Genomic DNA, 23,811 nt, shown 5'->3' with positions numbered 1-23,811 from the left:
TAATCAATTTACCATATAAATAAATGTAGACATATGAAGAATAAGAAACAAAGACTGGTTAATTAAAATACTCTTGCATTGTATTTTATTGATGCATAGCTCCAGACAAGAACCCGGAAAACATCCGAATTGAATCTTCTGAACCACATGAAATGAACATGACATGGGAGGTAATGCCTTTTTAATTGAAGATATATAGACACAATTGCTGTAGTCCAAGTGAAGTCACCTGGTTCATTTTTTAATAATCTTCAGAGAACACAGTGGACTTTCAGAGTGTACGTGCATAGCGCTGGGCTGAATATGTGATTTAAAAGCAAAACAAAAACAACCTTCATTGCAGCTGAAAGAACAACTGTAGGATAACATCTAGGAAATAGCTTTAATCTCCATTGTCATTGATTTTGCCTTTTATTCCTTACATGCCCCCTTAGCTCCTGTTTTCTAATAATTTCTTACTAATGATTCTGTTTTTGAAAATATGGAAGTAGCTAAGAAGGTCTAAGGAAAGAATTAAGTTTAATTAATTACGTGGGTGGCGCTGTGGTCTAAACCACGGAGCCTAGGGCTTGCCGATCAGAAGGTCGGCGGTTCGCATCTCCATGACGGTGTGAGCTCCCATTGCTCGGTCCTGGCTCCTGCCCACTTAGCAGTTTGAAAGCACATCAATATGCAAGTAGATAAATAGGTAAACGGGAAGGTAAACGGCATTTCCATGCTCTGCTCTGGTTCGCCAGAAGCGGCTTAGTCATGCTGGCCACATGACCTGGAAGCTATATGCCGGCTCCCTCGGCCAGTAAAGCGAGATGAGCGCCGCAAACCCAGAGTCGTCAATGACTGGACCTAACGGTCAAGGGTCCCTTTACCTTTATTGCTTTGGATTCTACCTGCCTGCACCCTTAATAATAGTTTTAAAGGAGGTTGTTTGAAATTCAGAATCCCTTGGGTAGAAATGAGACTGTGAGCCCATAGCATCTTCCTTTGCCTCCAGTTTTATGTGAATTGATGCTTGGCAGTTTCCATCATATCCTCCATTTTGGCTTCCTTCATTACAAGGACTGCAAATGTAGAAATTATGCCATGTATTCATTAATGCAGGTGCTTTTTATAAATCACAACAAGGAAGCTTAACTGTTTTTATTCATCCTCATTCTCTTTTTCTTTCTCCTTTTTCCCTCTGGCAAATTATTTTACCAGCTATTATTATTTATATTAGGACATCAGTAGACATAGAAATTTACAGAGTATTATTATTATTATTATTATTATTATTATTATTATTATTATTGCAAAAAGGCAGGTCCTGCCCACAAGGAACTTCCAATATACATCTTTGACAGAGGGAAATCAGAGAGGAGGAAAAAGAGAAGTTTATGCATATTACTCTTGTGTAACTGACTGAGCTAAATGAGTGCCTCAAATGAGCCATGAAAATATTATTATCCATTAAGTCATTCAGATATAGTTTAGGATTTTTGTTGTCAGTTGTTTAATACTCTGTAGGGTAATCTTATGTTTTAATGAACAAATTTGCAATGGAACTTTTTTTTTTATAAAAAAAAGAGCTGTCATAGTGTAACCACAGTACAAATGACACATTTTCATGTGAGTTGATTGACATTGTAAAATGTACTGCAAATTGAGAGGTAATGCCTCCAACATTAAAGTATATGATTTAATAATCATTGTGCTTTCAAGCCACCTGTTTTCCTCTCTTGCTGGCTTTTAAAAAGCCATAACGTTCTGTCCTTCACTTACCTTAAGCCTATATTTGTGATGTTTGCCTTACTTAAAGCAATTTTTGTGATGCACTTCTGAATTATATAGCCAACTGTTTTGTGGGAAAGTGTTTCCCGTAAGCCAGCACAACAACAACAGCAGTACGTACCTGATTCCATTTCTTCTTCATTTGCAGCCACTAAAGCCCATGGAGCAGAATGGACCAGGCCTGGAGTACAAAGTGAACTGGAAACAACAGGATAATGTTGAATGGGATGAAGAAACAGTGAAAAAACATTTCTTGGTATTGAAGAACACCCCCACCTTTGTACCTTATGATATCAAAGTTCAGGCAGTGAATAGCTTTGGGTCTGGCCCTGAGCCCAATATAATAACTGGCTACTCAAGCGAAGACAGTAAGTAATGGGAAAGAAAAAATCTTTATACAAAGAATGGTCTGTGGGTGATTTTCAAGCTGAAGGGTGAGCGAGCTTAGAGTTAAGAGTTGGGAGTTAAATTATTAAAAAGGCAGCAGGCTGAAAAATGTGGAGATACAGAAGCTTTTTGCTTCCCAACATTTGGCGGGGGAGGGGGGAAGCAACCTAAAGCACAATTTTCAAATGAAATGCAGAAAAATATGGTCAGTTGTTTGTCTTTCATGATCACCCCATTTTGCGATAGTATGCAACACAATGCTTTACTTCAGTAACAGAATTCCAAACATTTTTTGTTGTTGTTTAGTCATCTTAGTTGTGTTTGACTCTCCATGACCCCATGCAGCAGAGCATGCCTTGGAAACTCTCACTTTCTTCTCAAAGCTACTCCTTTTTTATGTCCATGGAGTTTTCTTGGCTGGAGTGGATTGCCAGTTCCTTCTCCAGGTGGATCACATTTACCGTAGTCTAAACTCTCGGCTATGACCTGTCCGTCTTGGGTGGCACTGCACGGCATAGCTCATAGCTCCTTGGAGTTATTCAAGCCCATCGCCACGACAAGGGGAAACATTTGTTATTATGTAATTAATTCTGATTTTAAGGGGTGAAATAAATTTTAAAAATTAAAAAAAATGTTCAGTAGCACCTTAGAGACCAACTAAGTTTGTTCTGGGTATAAGTTTTCCTGTGCATGCACACTTCTTCAGATACCATTTCGTGCATGCACACAAAAGCTTATGCCCAGAACAAACTTAGTTGGTCTCTAAGGTTGTTGTTGTTTAGTCATTTAGTTGTGTCCGACTCTTCGTGACCCCATGGACCAGAGCACGCCAGGCACTCCTGTCTTCCACTGCCTCCCGCAGTTTGGTCAGACTCATGTTGGTGGCTTCGAGAACACTGTCCAACCATCTTGTCCTCTGTCGTCCCCTTCTCCTTGTGCCCTCCATCTTTCCCAACATCAGGGTCTTTTCCAGGGAGTCTTCTCTTCTCATGAGGTGGCCAAAGTATTGGAGCCTCAGCTCAGGTCTCTGAGGTGCTACCGGACAATTTTTTAAATTTATTTTGACTGCGTCAGACCAACACAGCTACCTACCTGAATTTAAGGGGCGGGTTTGAGGAAGGTGAATTTTCACATTCATTTTTGAGAGGTAAAAAGCTTCACATGGTAACTTTTCTCAGTTATCATCCTAAGCTCTTCTTATGAAGATTTATCCCCCCACAAAAACTTTACAAAAAGTAAGCATCTTCCTCCCAAAATAATATTGTGAAAGCACATCCTAAATGTGTCTCAAGCATATTGCTAGTTTCTTTAATGATGGTGATAGTGATGATGATGATGATGACATAGCTGCCAAGTTTTCCCTTTTCTCGCGAGGAAGCCTATTCAGCATAAGGGAAAATCCCTGTAAAAAAGGGATAACTTGGCAGCTATGGATGATGATGATGATAAATATTTATATGCCATCCGTCCTTGAATCTTCCTGGGTTGCCCCAGCCTCTCTGGGTGAATCCCAACAAAATATGAAATCACAATAAAACATCAGCTGTTAAAAACTTCCCTGAACCTTCAGATGTCTTCTAAAAGTCATATAGTTATTTATCTGTTTGACACCTACACACACTTACCTGGGGGTATGGTCCCGACTGAACGAAGTAAGATTTACTTCTGAAAAGACATCCATAGAATAACACAATTAATAAATTTACAAGGATACAACCAGATTAGCTGCCCTTTACACCTAAATGACACTTTACGGCCAAATTGCAGTCACACATAAATATCTGTATCTGTTCCAGCCGGGACTTTAGAATTCATTATTTAAAAAGAAGCGGTTTAGTTTAGATTTTAAACCTCCAACAGACATTTATCCCTGCCTAATCAATATTGTTCACTTGAAACTTGCAAGACATAAAATACCCATTTCCCATCTCAACATCCCAGAGTTATATTCTGTTATTACATTAGTCTATGATTGCTACATCCTCTTTCCTTCCCTCCCACTGCAGGCACCACAGTCATAAACCACTGTACAGAATTTTAATATAAGTGCACAGGAAGTCATAACCCTAATAAAATAACTGTGAGTGTACAGTAATAACACAAAGCAATTGTTTCTTGTGTAAAATATGGAAGACTGAGAACCTCTGCTCCCCTGTTGAGAAAATTGGACAACAGTCTTTCCAGAAGCCTTGCTGCTGTTACACTGCATTTTTCTCTCTCTTATCTTGTTTAGAGAATGGAGATACACACACACACACACACACACACACACACACACACACACAGACACTCTATATATATATACTTGGAAGATCATAAGCCCCCTGCTGCAGTACTAGGAATCAAATACTTCTGCAAGCAGAACAGCCTTTTTTTTTAAAGGGGCTTACTTCAAGAAAGGAAACCAACCAAAAACCTAGCTTTTAAGGATTTAAGCCTTAAGACTACAAAAAGGGGAAGCGCCACAGTAGTCATTTGGAGCAGGATACCTCAAAGTCCTTGATGTGACTGGAATATGCACACTCTATTAGCATGTGGCAGCAAGTGATTGAGATGCAGACAGCAATATGTTACCAAATTGTTTAAAATCTTACGTTGGCATTCATGCAGGTACTGAGACTTCTTAGTTCAGCCAGGAAGAATAATTATTCAAGAAGGCCTGCTAAAATGCTTCCATGGTAGGGGTGGTTATACAGGAGGCTTCTGAGGTTGTACTCAGAAAGAACTTTCTACAGCCTGCAGGCACATTTTAGAATCTGAAAATCTGAGCTTTCAATAAGGGGGGGGGGGAATGCCAACCCTTGTAAAAATATATTTATTTTTGCTGTTAGAAAAAGTAATGGTCAAGCTAAAAATGGTGGAGCCTATTTTCTGAACATTTTTCTCCACTCATCCCCATTTTTTGGAATTTGATACAGAAGTATGAAAGGGGGCTTTATATATATGCAGGCTATGCCAGGCTATGGCGTGCTATGGTCCATGGGGGTCACGAAGAGTCGGACACAACTAAACGACTAAACAACAATGCCAGTATCAGGGCACCCTGGTGTATATTACTTGAATCATAAAACTGAAGAGTTAGAAGGAACCGTAAGGGTCATCTAGTCAACCCCTGCAATTCAGGTATCTCAGCCAACATTCATACAGCAATTAATGTGGTGTGGAATCTCTGACTCCAGAACCCCACTTCTCATATCTGGTATTTATTGGCTCTCCCCTAGAGAAATATCCTATACACTGGAGCAGGGCAATTGGATCCGGCCAGCAGGCTAGCAGCAGGTCCTGTGGTTCGACAAGTGGGTGCTACTCACCTATCATCTGAGATCAGATGACCCATTTTCTCACACATTCTTTGAAATTAAACCATACTGTGTGTGTGGCACTTTGAACCCCGGATGATCATTGGGGCTTGCAGAGAACCATGCATAGTGTTTTGCAGCCCTGACAACCAGCTGACCATTGGGATTTCAAAGGGTCTCTCAAGAGTCTTGCAGGCACAGATTATCAGCTGGTTATCAGGGCTCTCTGGGAATTGTGCTATGTACAGGGCTTCACAGGTGGTTCTTTGCCAAAGCTCCCTGTTCAGCACTGTTGTGTCCTTACATGCCCTCTACCTGCCATCATATGTGATGCCCAAAGCAGCTTTGAAAGCCAAATAGAGAAGCTTGGTCGTCTAATTAGACTAGCAGGCCTGAGGTTCCTCACCACGACTATATACTAATATGAGTGACTATCCTTATGTAGCCAAAAAAAGAGCACTATTCAACAGGCTTGGAGTGACTTTGCAGAAGTACAATAAATATGTGGTCTGGGGGGCAGTATTCCAGGCAGGGAAACCCAAAAAAATAGCCAAAGGAGGACAGAACCAGTTCAGTGGGCACAGAAGGCTGACTGTTTGGAGAAATGGGAAACCAAGAGCAAAAGAACACAGAGTATCATGGAATATGGCAGTGACTAAGCAGAAGCCCTTCACACTGCAACGTTTTTTTGTAGGCCCCACTGACAGCTCATATAGCACAATTCTGTGCATATTTATTTAGAAGAAAGCCCCGCCAAGTTCAAGCTGAGCCTGTTCCTATATAAGTGTGCATAAGACTGCAGGCTTCAGCTCACAAGACACAGATGGAGGCTTAGTTTGAATATGATAACCTCTAAATATCACAAACAGCTTGCCTGTAGGAGGGATTTGATGGGACCTAAAAGTAGCCGGCTTTTGAGTAATCCAGAACCATCATTTAAAACTCAGATCAGTACCTGGGCGTCAAAGAGCCAAGTCAGAGAAATTCCTTCCTCCCCAGTTGCAAATGAGGAGTTGAGGAAGATCTTACCAGGGCATTTTAAAGGAGTAGTGTGGGAAACTCTGGTTCATTAACTCTCACTCTCTTCTCTAAGTGGCCCACCAAGAGAGATAGTTAGCTGGCCATCCTTTTAAACTCATCATCCATGCTGGTACAACTTCAAAATATACGATGCTGAGCACAACAATTAACACAACCCTGTCACCTTCCTGCATTTCCCAGTTCCGGAAGCTGCTCCTTCAAATGTGATTGTACACGCTATCAACAGTACTCTCGCTAAAGCCATCTGGTCTACCATTCCAAAGGACAGAGTTCGCGGCCACCTCCGGGGCTACAAGGTGATTATGGTTCTTCGCACTACCCTCTCCCTGCCTTACATTCCAGAGGCCTCTTCTAAGGGTTTTGCTTTTGGTAGGCTATGTAAGGGCCCTGGTTGTTGTCCCCTGCCTCAAATGTTCAGTTGGATCTTCCCACTACAGGTCAGCTGGTGGAAAATACGAAGCCGTTTAGATGGAAAAAGCCATCGCCAGGAGAAACGTTTCTTGACATTTAACGCAGACCGAAATGATGGAATGATTCCCGGCCTGGAGCCTTTCAGTGAATACCTCTTAACTGTTTTGGCTTTTAATTCGAAAGGAGCTGGACCAGAAAGCAACACATACAAATTCCAGACCCCCGAGGGAGGTAAATGAGGGAGGGGAGGGGAGGAAAAACAGGTGTCAATGTTCCTAACTGTATTTTCTCTTACTTCAGCTGTGTGTGGTGTGCTAGCTGTTTTCCCCATGTCTGGGTATTCTCGCAGCCAGAACCATGACATTAGCATCTTTCAATTGCTACTTATGTGTTTCTACAACCAGATTTTGTTTATAGTCTGCTTCCTGCACCCAGCTGGACGTGAATGAATGTGGATGAATGATTACCAGCTTTACATAAATAATCACTGCAATTGTGCATTCATTGGGCCTCACACAATTATTACCATTGTGTTTCATGGGAATATGTTTGATGTCATTCTCCTGCCTTGGAAATCTCTTAAGAGCATAATGGGCATGCATCTGTCTGGATGGCCCACGTGAGTAGCTTCAGACAATCAAAATTGCTGCTGGAATGAGTCACACTCTCTCTTTTCACATTTCCTGGCTTTTGCATCTCCATCCAGGGCTTTTGCATCTCCATCCAGGGCTTTTGCATCTCCATCCAGGGGACGTTGCACAAACACACTGCACTGTGGGTATGGTCCTGCAGTCCTTGGGAGTTCATTGTCAATATCTGGGGGCCCCTGTGAGTTTGTGAACTCAATCTCTTGGGTCAAATATGGTACATTAGCTTTTAAAGGATCTATTAGGCTGTGTAAGGGAGGATAGCATACCTAGGGAAAACAAGTCGGCTCTGAAACTTTACTTAATGTGTTTCAAGTGGTGCAGTGTGTTTAATAAAGGAGGGGGCAGAACCAAATGGAAATATACTGTAAGCTTATCCAAGATCAAATGGAATGATCTAGTATGAAGAAAGTTTATAATGTGTTTTTTGGTTGTCTTTTCCAGTACCAGAAAAGCCACACTTCCTAAAGATACTAAACGTAGATAAAGACTCCGTAACATTATCATGGGGACCACCAAAGAAACCAAATGGCATTGTCACTGGATATATTTTGCAGTACCAGATAAGTAAGTACATAAATGGTGTGGTTGGATGTAGAGCTTAATAACAAGCACATTTTGGAGACACACTGTTGTTATCCAGTGCTCAAAAAACAGAGGGGAACCCAAGCTCCTTTGTTTTGCTTCATTCTCGTTAATCCTGGTTTTTTGAAAGCTACAGAGGGAACAGAGCATGGTTTGGTTATAGGTGGGAGGAATCACAAACTAAAGAACTCTGTAGTTTTAAAAAACCCATTCAATAATTTACAGCATTTCAGCACCTTCTATTACATGGAATCTTATATAATATATACAATACCAAAATAATAATAATGACACACACAACTCAGTATCTCAAAGCCAAGCAGTCCAAATATTCCTGAAATAAGTCCATGAGAGAAACCTTCTATGTGTATATTTGTGCTGGTGTGGTCCCAACGGAACTCCGACAATGAGATACCCGGGTTTAAATCTCTGTTTCGTGAATCTTCTCCTGGTCAGCCCCAAAAGGAACTATACAATGGCAATTCAATGCTCCACCAAATGGGTCGGCTCCAACCTTAGAATGGCACTTTGCTGCTTTTTGTAAACTACATACAGAGTTGTTTAGTTTGTGATTCATCTCTCTGTATTTATTGGGCGTACAATTGGGAGGAGTCAGGGAATGGAGCTTGTGAGTTTCATTAAGGACATTCTGGCTTTTCTCCCACAACTCAAGCACCGCTGTTCTGTTTTGGAATAGCTAGAAGGCTGAGGCAATGAAGGGGGGCTTGTGCAAAAATCACATCTGGAGCTATTGCATTTTAAACTGAGCAGAGCTGGCCCTGCCACTAGGCAGAGTGAGTCAACTGAATCAGAAGAAAGGTGACGGCAGCAGTTCCTTCTGAGCCCCACAGCCATTCTTCATTGCTAGATAGCTTCTAAGGCAGTGCTATTTTTCCACATATTTTTGGGTGGTACTCAGAATGAAAACTGCACCGATATTTCCCCTCCCCCCATTTAGGGAAATCAATTGGCATGTCATGAAAGCTATGTCTTTCATAATGTGTCCATAGCGATTTAAGTGCCTGTTTAGCTTAGTGTTCATCAATGTTCATGGATCAGGGACCTGGTCCATGAGGCATGCTTTTAACAAGTCAGTCTGCTTCCAGATGATGGTGTCTGACTGAATACTATTCTTTGATTCTTCTTTTTCCAGTTAATGAAACTGATGACGTTGGGCCCTTGCATGAAATCAATATTACCAACCCATCATCATTCAACTTCAGGCTCTCCAATCTGAGCATCAGTACAAAGTACAAGTTCTATGCAAGAGCCTGTACTGTACAAGGCTGTGGGAAACCAATCACAGAGGAAGCAGTAACAGTAAGCGAAGGCAGTAAGTTACAAATAGAGTGGTGCTGAATTTCCATGCACTTTTTTGCATTGAATTCTGTAGGTATAATGCCAATGACTCCCCCCCCCCTGCTTTTCACCCAATTCTTGGATACAGTTAACATTTAAGGCTTCAAAGAGCAACAGAGCTCTGAATGCCGTTTAAGGATATGACAACATTGCCATTTTGTTACTGTTTCACCATTACCATTCTGAAATTGCTTCCTGTGATAATTCTTTGAAGAAATGAATTCGCATTTTATTCAATTTGTGAGCCTTCACATTTAGGAAGACCTGGGCTTTAAGGGACTGAATACCTGAATTTTGCATTCAACTGTCTCCTGGAATGAGAGAGAATGGTATCTCAAACATTTAGAGGTGAGGATGAATTCAGTTCCCCTTAAAGGTGAACCCGTCTAATGCACACTTTATGAAACAATATGTGAACTCAAACACAACCATCCTTTGAAATTCATACTTCTCCGAATTTTGCAGTGCAGTTTTTCAGTCAAGAAATGCATACAAAAATGCAAATACTGGGAGATGGGATGGGGGTGCGCATTAAATTTTATTATATTGGTGAAATTAAGAGACAGCAGTGCATTATATTAGGGGAAAATGGTTTCCTGAAATGTGAATATTAAGGGGGAAAGTACACAGGAAAATGTGTGTATTAGAAGGAATTCACATTAAAATAATGATGAATTTTCATGAGGTCCCTTTTTAAAAAAAATCGCAAAGTGATGCGGAAATGTGGAGAACTGAAGACTTGAAAAATGGGATACTGTGAGAAACCACAGTTGTCGGATTTGCCTATATGTATGCAGTATGAAGCAATTCCAGGCTGAACAACTGGAGGGCAGTCTAAACATTCAATTAATCAATGGACATTAGCAAACTTCATAAATTTGTTCCTAGTTAGCTCAATGCTGAATTCAAAGAGCTAACGTGCACCACCTAACTTTGGGTCAGACTGAAGCCACCAGGTATAAACTTGTGACTTGTATAATACAATGCTTGCTGCCGGCAGACCACTACTTTTACCACAGATGTGTCCCAGAGTAAAAAAAATAAAAATCAGTTTTGAATTATTCAATCACCCCTTCAATGGTAATATTCAGTGGTTCACTTGCTGATCTGATACCCCCCTGCTAATACAATTACCCGTCTCACTCATCTAAGAAAAACAATCAGAAGAACGGCTTGACCAGTTCACAACTCCAGTCCTGTTACTGAAAACCAACTAGATATTAATTGGTACAATTAAGTGAGATTGGCACACCAATTTGCCAAAGGGAATGAGATAAGAAGAAGATGCCCAAGCTTATCAGTGTGGATAATATGCAATAGCAGTGTTGACAGGGAAAAGTCAAATATTTTCTTGCACTTTCTTGCATTTAATAGACTCTGACTTGCAAGTGGCACAACCCATTTAGACTACAAATCAAGTCTATGGGACTCTCCCCAAGGTTCCTCATGTTAAGATAAAATAAACATACAGCATGAATGGTTTCTTTGAATGTCTGGTCAAATATACTCCACCCCCTTTTACAAATGGTTTTGTCTGTGCCTGCCAGCCAGACCTGGCATGTGAGGATCCTTACTCTACAATATTAAGTCCCACTGAAGTCAGCAGGACATATTGCTGAGTAGACCTGCATAGGAATGCACAATTAGTGTCTTCCACTTTGCATGCTTGAGACATCTGAGCTATTTGTTCTGCAGGTCAGTTCTGCAACCTCATCAATAGTTTGTCAACTTTCCAGACTAGGGACCCACCTGCTCACAGCTCCTCGGTCTTATCAGAATTCACCTTCAGCTTATTGGCCCTCACCCAGCCCTCCACTGTGTCCAGGCACTGATTCAAGACTGGTTCCTAAGGCACCTAGGGCCACCCATAACATCAAGCAAGCAAGGAGGTTGGCACTCTCAACCTAGTAGGGCTGCACCTTTGTGTGTCACAGTGTACTCCTTTAAACTTGCTGTCCTTGACCTTGCTCAGTGTCTTGGTACTACATCTCTCCTCTTCCTCCCAAGTAATGCAGATTAATCTAGCCTGTGAGGCAGTTGGGATCTGGGAGTGGGGATGAATTCAAAACCCATCTCTCTTCCCCCTCAATGACAGCTTAATTGTTTCCTTTCAGGGGATCTGCAGCAGGTCTCCTCAAATCCTATGGTCCCTTTAGTTCATAGAGAATGCTAGGAGTGGAAGAAATACGACTTAACAGTGTTTTGTTTTTGTTTTTGTCATGTAGGCAGATTCAGGTAGTCAGAACTTCCTCTACGTGATGTACACAGTCTGTCCCTAGAGACGCAATTGCGTGGAGGTCTTAAATTGTTATTTGGGACAAACACAGTGGCAATTTTCATGATCATGGCAACACCTATTTCTAATGCTGCAATCACAGCAATTGTTTCTGGGTAGATGCAGCTGTGTCTGTGAATGGCTCAGATCATATACTATATTCATAGCAGTGATGTATCTGCTAAGAGAGCTTGTATGGAGAAAGTTCTGAATGCCTGAAGCAACTATCAAAAGCTATCTTTTGTTCAGAATGAGATATCCCAGAGTTAGCCAGGAGGTAGTTCTACTTGCACAGCAGATCACTACGGTTTTAATAGACATTCTTTAGAGGCAAATTTCACCAAGACTGCCTTAACTTTCCATTTGTCATGTGAAGTTGTTGATCAGAGACCAGCTGTCCAACATTTTGTGATAAGTGTGTTGAATAGCAGCCACATATACTATGGGGAAAATTGTATAATAGCTCATCTTTGGGGAAGGTTTAGCTCATTTTCCCTACAGTATCATAAGTTCTCATAAATCTCCAAACCCGAGAGAAATCTTCTGAAATTGCAGTCAGGTGTTTAAGGTTCATGTGCTTCCCTTGGTACAGCAGAAAAATGAGGAATGGTGTTGGCTGGTTTATTTTATTATTGCTTCTATATTTCTGTATATTAAAAATACATTTAAGCTGGCCGCTTTTGGTTTTCTAAAGCAAATGCCTATAGCTCAGTGACCTTTCAATTTATTGACCATAAATATGTCCTTACCAATTTTTTTTGCTTTTTATTTTTCAGGTTTCTCCATTTCTTTTCCTGTTCTAGCTACAAATGCCTACCCAATTATCAATTATTTCTCTTGTGATAGGCATTGTGTGCCTATCGTATAATGAATAACTCACTTATTTGGGAGGGTATAGATGCTCAGATCTTCCTCAGTGGACTTCTGCATTAACCAGATCTTAAGACCTCCCAGAGAACAAGTGGTTGAATCTCAGTACAGTCATACCTTGGTTTAAGTACGCTTCGGTTTGAGTACTTTCAGTTTAAGTACTCCGCGGACCCGTCTGGAACGGATTACAGTGGTACCTCAACATCCGAATGACTCAACTTACGAAGGTTTCGACTTACAAAGTCAACAACCCCGGAAGTCTTTTCGGCGTGCACGGTCTGCACATGCGCAGAAGCGCAAAATCGTGCTTCGTGCATGCGCAGAACGGGCGCTTCGACATCCAAAGACCTTGACTTACGAAGAGCACCGTGGAACGGATCGTCTTCATAAGTCAAGGCACCAATGTAATCCACTTTCCATTACTTTCAATGGGAAAGTTCACTTCAAGTTAAGTACGCTTCAGGTTAAGTACAGACTTCCGGAACCAATTGCACTCATACCTCGGGTGAAGTACGCTTCAGGTTGAGTACTCCGTAGAACCGTCTGGAACGGATTAATCCACTTTCCATTACTTTAGGAAAGTTTGCTTCAGGTTAAGTACGCTTCAGTTTAAGTACTCCACGGACCTGTCTGGAATGGATTAATCCACTTTCCATTAATTTCAATGGGAAAGTTCGCTTCAGATTAAGTACGCTTCAGGTTAAATTCAGACTTCCGGAACCAATTGTGTACTTAAACCGAGGTACCATTGTATAGAAGTCTTCTGGAGGGCAATCCTGAAATCTGGCAAATTACCTGAATGTTTGGTAGATGTCTTTAAGATTCAAGGCTTCCCTGGCATCCAATCTCATAACATCCACTGCCCTTTTCCTCTCGGATGGATAGGGGGGAGATACACTATCCATTTCAGCCCTTTCATGCCTACTTCAGACAGTTGAAGTCCAAAATGTCTCTTTAAAAATCCCCTTCCCCGATCAGACAGCTGGTGAATTCACAGTTCATCATGATTTGTAGGCCAGGAAGCCAGCAAGGCTTCAGTTACTCGCTGTGGAAACGACGCCCCAGAAGCAGTGCCGGATTTATGTATAAGCTAAACAAGCTATAGCTTACGGCCCACTCTCTTTTTTGGGGGGGGGGACACCTGGATGTACATTTCCAAAATATAAGATAAAAATAAAATAAAACCCTACATACAGCAACAGTGTATTGTGTTGTGTAGGCTCCTATGATGTAATGGGCTAGCCTGCTCCCTAAAATATCACTGGTTTGCTCATTTCTATATCAATTACTTTGATAAAATACACATTGTGTTATGTGCAAACGGCTTTAGATACCTGTTAGGTCCATAAATTACCATATAGTATATACTCAACACAAAAAAACAGCGACAATTTGTTGTTGACAAAGGACAGCTGGACATATAGAGGGCCCCATTACCTTCAGTAGCTTAGGGCCTCATCAGACCTAAATCCGGCCCTGCCCAGAAGTTTTTTAAGTACAGAATTTGCAATGGAGAACTCTCTTCTACAACCATAAGGATATTGACCAGTGGCTACCGTCTAGAAGATCATAAGTGCCACAGCTAAATAATGGAATGGCAGGTTCTGATCTTAGAAAAGAGACATGTGATCCTTTTGATTTTCCCTTGGCTCCTTTGCATAGTGATGCCCATGCACTGCTGTCTTTTAGATCACCGCCTTAACCACTGATTTATTACTATCATGATAAAATTTGCATCCTGCAACAAATATCTCCGAAAGGTCACATATCCAAATAGAATGTGGGTGTAAAATTACCACCATACTTATTATACCAACTGGAGTACCCTTGCTACTTTTCCTTTCAGTTTTTAATCTCACAGAGCTGACATTATCAAGTCTTTTGCATCATTCAGTATGACAGAAATTGACACAACAGAGTTTATTTTTTGCCTTGTTGCCTTTTAGACAGCATTTCTATTAAGTGGACCATTTAGCGTTTGAGTTTGTGGGGGGGGGGCATAATTAAAATATGACTTGTAATGACCTGCTGCTTAATTTGTGGTTTGATTAGAAAATGTAGTTTCAACTTCGCAAAATTCATTTAGCAAAATCTACTCTGCTAGATAGTTTTAATTATGCTAAAGCCCTTCTCATCAAATTTTGGTTAATGTGCTGATCAACATGTTCACTCTCTCTGTGGTGGTATAATAATTAAAGTAGTGATTGTGATTGATGGATTGTTGTCTTGGAGAAACGTATCATATTCTGCTCTCTTTGACTATGCCCACAGTGTTCGTAATCTTTTCTTTTTTCCTTCAGTTGTCTTCTGAGTGTTAATCTCTCAAAGCTTCTGTTTGCTTGCTTTGTAGTTTCAGAACTAATGATCATAACTTCAGCACCAGACGGGCAGATTGTCCAAGAGTTTCCAAGCTCCATATTATGTGACTTAATAACCACCAAATATCTTGTTCATAGTGGGACCCAGAATGTTAAAATACATGCAGTGAATTAAGCCCCTGAACCCCTTGTTTAGAAAAAGTGCAAAAGAATCAGCGCTATCTAATTTATTTTATATACTGCTACATATTCACAAAATATATGAGAGCAATTTACAACAGCAGCTTATAAAACCATGCAGTAAGAACCACATTAAAAAATAAGAAGTTTAAGAAGTTAGTTGGGTTCAGATTGCTGGGAATGTATTGAGGTTGCCTTGGGCAAGTCAACACTTCTTGGCTCATTTTAAATAGGATTACATCTCTGTTTGGGACCAACTTCTCACATCTAATCCTTGATTGATAAATAAATAAAATAATCTAAGTCATTATGCCACTACCTAATTAAAGTACATCTCAAGGTTGCTGCTGGGAATTGAAGGAACCACATAGAAACATTTGCAACTTTCTGACAGTTCATATTCTGTCATATTGAAAGTAGAGATAGGTCAACACATTAAAAAAAAGTCTTGTGGATCAATTCTTTTAGTTATCCTATTTCACATTCAAAGTATTATGTATTTTAATAGATTTTTATTAATGAGCACATGGCCATGTTCAGCTTAAGGTTAGTAATGATTGTCGCTTTTTAAAGAGCAACAAACCAGGATCTCTATTTTGCACATAATGGGAAGCCAAGTCTTCTTGGTTTGTGTATCTAACTCACACAAGTGGAAGAAAAATAAAAAAAATCCTTCAGTAGCACCTTAAAGACCAACTAAGTTTATATTTTGGTATGAGCTTTCGTGTGCATGCACACTTCTTCAGATACAGTGGAAGAGTGAGAATAGAATGATCAAAGAGTGTGCACGTATACACTGCTTGTTCGCAGTAAACTAGGAAGTCTCATTACATACCAATCTGGCCCATACCTTCTTGTTGATCATAAGATGAATTGAATCTGACCAAATAGCCCTATTCCACTGACATTTAAACCTGAAACTCAATGGAATTTAATTTAAATCAATAAGACAAAACTCACTTTTCATGCAAGGAATTCATACTGAATTCATACCTTAGGCTGCGTATTAGCTCAGGCATAGGCAAACTCCATATGTTTTGTGACTACAACTCCCATCATCCCTAGCTAACAGGACCAGTGGTCAGGGGTGATGGGAGTTGTAGTCCCAAAACATCTGGAGGGCTGAGTTTGCCTATGCCTGTATTAGGTAGATTCTGTTTATACTGTTTTGTGATGCTCAGAAACAAAGCTTAACGAGAACAGAGCAGTTAGAAGCAGATGTTAGGGGAAATTTTTTCCAGCGTTTCTTAACAGATATAGATTTAAATATAAATGCTATCATATGAAAGTGATTTATGTGATACTAAAATTATTTTTATTTATGTGAATATAAAGATTACCTAGAAATAGAAAAGTATAATTATATTTCTAATACTGACATTTATATTCAGTGTTGTTCTCCAGAATACTCCAGAAAACCTGCTTGTTTAGGTTATTAGGAGTTTTGCCTTATAACCTAAACAAGCAGGTCTTGTTCAAAATTTTAATCAATATGTTATCTAAGATAGATGTAAACCTCATCAGGTTATATACTGTTAGTGCTGACTTCTGCTCCATATGTTTTGTGTTACATCGTACATTGCAATATACACAATGTATTTCTTTTAATTTGAATCCTAAACAATCCCCAAGGGAAACACTGATGATGTTCACATAATCACTTACCTAATCCTTGGAAGGGAATAGCTAAACATGTTCATATTTACCTGTATTGATTTTGTAACTGTGCCTTCCAAGGCCCTAACCCAATTCACATATTTTACTTAACTCTGTACATTTCGTAGGTAAAGCTGTCGGGAAGATTTCTGAAGCAGTAAATCCCACCCCAAAGACTCAGCCTCTTGAGGCACTTGAGCCTGAAACTGCACACACAGTTCGACTAGTAACTAAGAATTGGGTTGATAATAATAGCATTTCTGCAGATGTAATAGACGCAAGGGGGAGAGGTGAGAATTTTCTAAGGCCTCTAATATGGCCATTATTTTTGTAAAGCAAAGTTTAGCAATATAATTGCAAGTTGCTTCAGATAGCGAGCCTTATATAAACACATTTGGAGAATACAGACCCACTGCCAACAATCTCATTGAGATTTCTACCATCGACTTCAACAGAAGCAATGCTCACTCAACTCACCATTCTCAAGCCACTCTCTGTTGAGGAATTTCAGGCCGGGCCTTGGCCATAAAGGCTTCTGCTGATGGAACCAGAGATCAAGCAGTGAGTCAGTTCCATTTGTGAGCTGCTTCCTTCTTCAGGAGAACCTTGAGTCATGAGGTCCATCCCAAGCAGGCAGCTGTATGAGCCAGTGTGGTGTAGTGGTTAAGAGTGGTAGACTCGTAATCTGGGGAACCGGGTTCGTGTCTCCGCTCCTCCACATGCAGCTGCTGGGTGACCTTCGGCTAGTCACACTTCTTTGAAGTCTCTCAGCCCCACCTACCTCACAGGGTGTCTGTTGTGGGGGAGGAGGCTCTCTTTTCTGCAGCCACTCTCGGAAAGTCTCCAGTATGGGCAGCAAGCTGAGTTTCACCCCGCCAATGGAACCACTCTTCTGTCCAGTTCAAACACCATTCAGTTAGCCTTATGCAGAGGTTAAGGGTACTCTCCCTGCTTTTGTAGCTTTCCCTAAGCTCGATCTCCCATAAAACTCACTTGTACCAGTGTAGGTGAGTCTGGCACTGGCCGATTTCCATTTGTACTCCAGAGTGAGTGGCTTGAGAATTACAGTCTAGATTTAAAATGCAGCTCCGCACATTGCATTCCCAATGAGGGTGAAAGTGAAATGATTTTTAAAATGTTGAGTGTGTATTATCTACAGACTTTAGCTGCTATGCCCAGTCCCCAGCGGGTAGGTCTCTTACTCCTTGCATCTTAAATGCAGCTAGCTAAGCACTTGCATGTGTTCTGTATACTTTTTAACTCTGTCTCTATTTCAAAAACTGCTTTTGCATGACAGGCTTACCTAAGATCTGTATTGGCTTTCCTATTTGGCATGAATCTCTTTAATCAAAATCTTTGCTGGAATTGTCATTCCAGAGATCAGTTGTGTGTGCTGCAAACTATTTCTTTGCCTTTAATATAAATGTTGATCCTCAATTCTGTCCCACTTGGAATGATGGAATCCGTTCCTCTATAGCAAAAAAGGTGTTTCATGCAGAATCAGTTTTAAAATGCTTCATTTAAGTTACTGTAAATTAGAATATAATGATTTGGATATTCTTCTTTTCTGATGCACTTACCCCCCCCCCCCATTTCTCTCATTTGAAGCATCCATTGGGATTTATGAAAGAATCTCTACGCAAGGCTGGTTTATTGGACTGATGGGTGCCATTGCTCTTCTGACTTTATTGTTGCTCACAGTCTGCTTTGTTAAAAGGAACAAAGGAGGGAAATACTCAGGTAAACCACGATTGTGCTCTCCAAACTGAATGCACATCCTCTAACTCATGCTCAAACCATTGTTAGACTGCCACAAGCTTCATGATCCCCTCCAAGAAATGGTGCTCTATGGGTCAATTCCAGCCATTGAGGGGCCTTGCAGAAGGGGCCTTCCTCTCTATTGTCCCATCTCCTTATCCCAATGTAAGGCTTCCAAAGGGGGTTTGTGAGAGGAATCAACCACAGCTTGTAGTTGGTGCCAAATTTGAAAGTGCTCCATTCAAGCCCAGTTTGCTGGGGAAGGCTCCAGCTTCTTCCTCTGCAGCCACATCACTACCTGCTCACAATGTCACATATGAGCAGAGGTTAATTGAGCAAATGGAATTTGCAGAGAACAACTGAGAAAGTCTTATCTCTCTTTCTGTACAGTGAAAGAAAAAGAAGATTTGCATCCGGATCCCGAAGGCCAATCCATAAAAGATGAAATCTTTGGTGAATATAGGTTAGTGTGTGCTTATAGCTCTTTGCATTGAACTATCGATTGGAATGTCTTTTAATAAAAACAACACAAGCAATCATTTTTTCAGAGGAAATCTCGTGAGATCCTACATTGACATGAAATGCATCTAAAATACTGAAGTTCACACACATTTTGATGAAGGAAAATGGCTGGTGGAATGGTTCTTCAATGTGAATTGTTTCTTGTCTAGATCTTAACCACATATTAAAGGTGGTTTTATTTCCAGATTGGGCATTTATTGTTGGTGGCAAGGAAAAAATAGGTATAGAAGGAGGATTTCCTGGATGCCAAGATCCAGGTTTGGGAGAAGAACTCTTTGGTAAGAGAACCCCAGCAGAGATTTAAAATCGTAACACATGTAGCAAGGTGAAACTTAGAAATACAGGCTGTTAGACCTTTAAAATGTGTCATTATGAGTTCCAAAACTTTCTTCTTCCCCTAGCATAGAAAAGACCACACTTTTGGTAAGTTAAAAATTGTTTACTTACAAAGTCTCCAAAGGTCAGGTTCATGCATTTTTCCATACATCAGTTAGAAAACATAGGCAGTCAAACTTGGCTTAGTTACAGTGGTGAAAGTTCCTAAATTATTGGTATAAGAACACAAGAGTGGCTTGTAAAATCCATGTAGTCTGAGCTTCACACACTGAGCTTCTTGGGTATCTGAAGGGTTACAATAGGCTTGACTGCCCTCCTCCCAAGCTGAGGGGGAGTGACCTAGTTAAGCCTGGCAGGACAGCATTCTGTATGACATTAACCCCTTCATGCATTGATTAGACTTAAGCATGTTGATTATATGAGGCTGGTTATCCCACATTTATCTCGTAGGCAGGTCTTGTTGCTATTATACAATGACTCTGGTGCATAGGGTTCTACAAAACTGCTTAGTTGTTATCTTTAAGCTGGAGAAACTCGCTACATATGCAGTGCAGATTTCCCGTTGTGCACATGGACAATCCCTTCCATAACAGAAACAAATGAATGGAGCCCTCTGTTTGAAATTTGCCACACTGTTGTGAGCAACGCAAGTTATTATACATATTAAAATGTATGTCAACTGTATGTAATGACTGTTTCCTGATCCAGCAAACCAGCTGTTCCTCATGGTGAATTTAAAAGTTTTCTGACTAAATCTAAATGATCCACATAAGGTACAAAACCACATAATATACCATTTACAAGTTCTGCATAATTCCTTGTATATTTAATTTTTAATGCTTTCTTAATGGGACAGATAATTAGAAAGGTAAGCAAGTCATGTAGGTGGTATCTTTCAGTCCCCAGGTAAAGTATCAGGTTCACCTCCATGCCTTGATTATCCCTCCAACATTGGTATCATCTTCCCTTTCCTTGGTTTCTGCTCAAAGGTAGATGTATCAGACTATCTCCTTACCTTCCTATTTATTCCTTCTTCCCTTCTCTTCCTACTTTCTGCATAGAAATTGCTCCTCTGATTCAACATATTGGCACCAATTTGGGTGATCTAAGAATCTTTATTACCTTGTTGTAACTTGAAAGTAAATAATGTTATATAGACAAGAGTGTAGTGAAAGGATATCTGTAACCCAGGAACTTGTGTCAATGAAAAAAAATAAAACCACGCATGTGAAACATTCAATCATATAGATCAGGAATGGGAAATCTGTGATCCCCCAGATATTGTTGGACTCCAGCTTCCATGAGCGCTAGCTAGCATGGCCAAAAGTCAGGGATGATGGGAGTTGTAATCCCACAACATCTGGAAGGCCATCAGTTCCCTGATCGATTGTTTTCCTCAAGAAGCTTCCATGGTTCACAAAGTTATTAAAATAAGCAGATTTAAAATGTAACTAGATTATGCTGGACCCTATTAATAACTATCTAATTTCCTTTTTACTTGGATGAACCAGCAGCTTCCAAAACTAAGCTATAATTAGAGTTGTGCCAAAATCTGTCCTCTGGTTTTTTGCTTTTTGCATTCTTCCCCCATGAAGGAGACTTATTTGTTTTTCTTCCCCTTTGTCAGGACACTTTAGAATTTCCTTGCATTTCTGTATCATGGTGTGGTGGTTGAGGGTGGAGTCTTTGTTTTCCATCCCAGAAAACATTTCCTTAGCATTCTGCAGCCACCCCAGCTGCTCATACTTCCTGATGTGAAAAAGCCACATGGGCAGAGCGCTTGGCTATCGAGCTCCTAAGTTTGCTGTGCTGGCTGATTTTGTTTTTGTTTTTTTTAGTTCTTCTCTTTCTTTCCCTTTCTCAAAAGCACTTTCTGCCCTGATTTCTTTAAAAGTAAAAAGACTTCAAGGTTAAAGAACAATCATGGACACTATCTCCCCTCCTTCCAGTTAAAGTCATCATGGGATTTTTCAGGAAGTGCAAGCACTTAGGAAGGTTGCAGGATGCAGAACACAGGAGACATGATTTGCAGAAAGAAAGAAATGATGCTCAGAAAACCCCTTGGCCATCTCGGAAGAGACAAACTAAAATTGACAGTGTTCTTGCTCCGAATAGTTTTCCCAATTGCTCTTTTCCCTTGATGTGGCTATGTGGAAAATGCCTGTTTGTGCTTCTCATCCATGCTTCTCCTTTTCTAGTGACAGCGATGAAAAGCCACTCAAAGGGAGCCTGCGGTCTCTCAACATGGACATCAAAACTGCAGAAAGCGCTGACAGTTTGGTGGATTATGGAGACGGGGACCACAGAATGTTCAACGAAGATGGCTCCTTTATTGGAGCTTACACGGGCTGCAAGGAAAAAGCATCGGTTGAAAGCATCGGCAGCTCTACAGCAACCTTCCCTCTCCATGCATAAGATGTTAGCATGAATAATCCATTTCAGATCACCATATTTATCGTTTACTAGCCATCAAATATCATACAGGTCAGACGTAGGCTGCAGGAAAGTTCAAGACCTTGACATCCGGCCTATGTAGAAATAGGTGGTTGACTTCAAAAGCTGGTTTTTGAGACTCTTCTTCCTCAAGGCACGGTTGTTTTCAGTTAGTTAAAATGTGACTCAGACCTACAGTTTGGTAAGATATATGCCACTCAGTCTGACCAAAACCAAGGCTACTTCAGTGTTATATATGTATATAGGGATCTGGTGTCCTCCATGTTTCTTACGACCCGGTCCTTTAGATATGTGTGGCTGCAACGACACTCAAACAGCTTACACTAAAATGTTTACTATGGTGTCTTTGGTTTCGATGGTGGGTCATAGGAGTCCTCCTGCACTGCCTCTCAGATGCAATCGCATTTTAAAAAGTGACCACCAATTACTGGATGCTTAGGATTGTGCTGGCATGACTCACCCTGGGTTGGCCAATGTCAGGTAGGATGCTATCTGACCAAATCATTGCCAGCCCTGCCTCTGCTAAACCCACCTGGTGCTCAGTTCTCTGCTACACAGCAACACTATGTTATGCCATGCCATGCCATGCCAGTGTGTTGCATCTGCCAATGGTGTGCTAACACTGACCCACAGTAGCAGTGTGGCATCTTGTATCCAGAACAACCCCAGTGCAATGTACTCTACTACTCACCCACTCAATTCCGAATGTTTGTTGCCACACTATAGCTAAAAGGTTTGGACCTTAAACTAGAACTTCCTTTGTTTCTCATTTCCTTTGCATAAACATTTCAAAGCCTGTTTTCTAATACTATCAGAACTTACAGGGATCAGACTCCAGGCAGAGAAATCAACAGTTACTTATAGTAAAGTCCGAGAGAGAGAGAGAGAGAGAGAGAGAGAGAGAGAGAGAGAGAGAGAGAATTTTAAATGAATGCATTCCAAATGCTACATTATTTAATGTCCTAAAGGCAACTTCCCCAATGATTATGGAATTTGTATTCTGTGTTGATGGCAGAGGCTTAGAAATGCAGCATGGTCTACCTTCTGCCAAACTTCCTGAAACATTGGATTAAAAGTTTTTCTCCTCTTTTCGACCACTAGCTGGTGCTCTTTCTTTATGAATTCAGCTGCAACAGCTTTCTTCTGGCTGGGGAAAGCACAGGTCTGATTTAGAGCAATTGAGTTCCCTTCAGTTCAGGGGGGGGGGGTAATAGGTTCTCCCGCTGCTTAGCACCCCTTTTAAGCAAAGTGCTGCCTTTTGAAGCAAACTGGGTTTATCAGTACCCTATCTGTATATTTGTACACCCACACACCTTTTTGTACATATTCTGTTTATATTGTTGGAATGGGGGCAAGACACATTTTTTTTGTTGTTCTGGGGTATTTTTGCAGCAAAACACAATGGTTTCTGGGACCATGGAGATGAGGAACAACTGGGTTTCTCTTGTCAAGTCCAGTTTTATATGAATGAGGTCCATTTTCCATACAAAACATGTTGAGAAGCATTTCTGCTGTACTCAATTTCCCCCCTCCTGTTCCATCCACACACACACACACACACACACACACACACACAGATATATATATTCAAAATCCCCCAGCCATGAATATTTAAAAATTCATTGCAGGCACAGCTTATGTGCTACTGAATCAAAGGAAATGTCATTACTGAAAAAAGTCTTTTATATATTATTATTATTTAGTCCCAGCAGAGTTGTTGTTTTTTGGGGGGGTGGGAGGGCTTGTAGAACAACTGTTACCCAGTAATATAATTATTCCAGTGAGTTTCATGCACACGTGGTCAGGTTAATGACAATGATATTGGAGGCTGCTGCATGAAAAATTATCCCAGGGTGAGATATCTCAGCATTTTGTGTGAACATATAGTCAGTTTGTTATTCAACCTTTCCCCATATTATTTGGTAAGCATTTACATATACAGACTG

General features: G+C 40.6%; 1 protein-coding gene across 3 annotated transcripts in view; it reads left to right on the top strand.

The window, feature by feature from the left end:
* Positions 1 to 22,959, top strand: part of CHL1 (cell adhesion molecule L1 like) — a 198,691-nt gene extending 175,732 nt beyond the window's left edge. For 2 of the 3 annotated variants that reach the window (XM_035106606.3, XM_035106608.3), the window contains 10 exons: positions 100 to 170; positions 1,916 to 2,135; positions 6,675 to 6,790; positions 6,932 to 7,136; positions 7,997 to 8,119; positions 9,291 to 9,470; positions 16,924 to 17,085; positions 18,404 to 18,535; positions 18,944 to 19,016; positions 21,610 to 22,959. In XM_035106606.3, the coding sequence (XP_034962497.3) occupies positions 100 to 170; positions 1,916 to 2,135; positions 6,675 to 6,790; positions 6,932 to 7,136; positions 7,997 to 8,119; positions 9,291 to 9,470; positions 16,924 to 17,085; positions 18,404 to 18,535; positions 18,944 to 19,016; positions 21,610 to 21,826 (1,499 nt within the window). In that variant the 3' untranslated portion in view covers positions 21,827 to 22,959. The remainder of the gene's footprint in view (positions 1 to 99; positions 171 to 1,915; positions 2,136 to 6,674; positions 6,791 to 6,931; positions 7,137 to 7,996; positions 8,120 to 9,290; positions 9,471 to 16,923; positions 17,086 to 18,403; positions 18,536 to 18,943; positions 19,017 to 21,609) is intronic. The other variant, XM_035106610.3, reaches the window with a different exon arrangement.
* Positions 22,960 to 23,811: the final 852 nt, after the last annotated feature.

Source organism: Zootoca vivipara, chromosome 2 (genome assembly GCF_965207765.1).
Source record: "Zootoca vivipara chromosome 2, rZooViv2.hap1.1, whole genome shotgun sequence".
NCBI classification, from domain to species: domain Eukaryota; kingdom Metazoa; phylum Chordata; class Lepidosauria; order Squamata; family Lacertidae; genus Zootoca; species Zootoca vivipara.
Note: the sequence above shows the minus strand (reverse complement) of the source record. Positions and strands in the feature narration are given on the sequence as shown.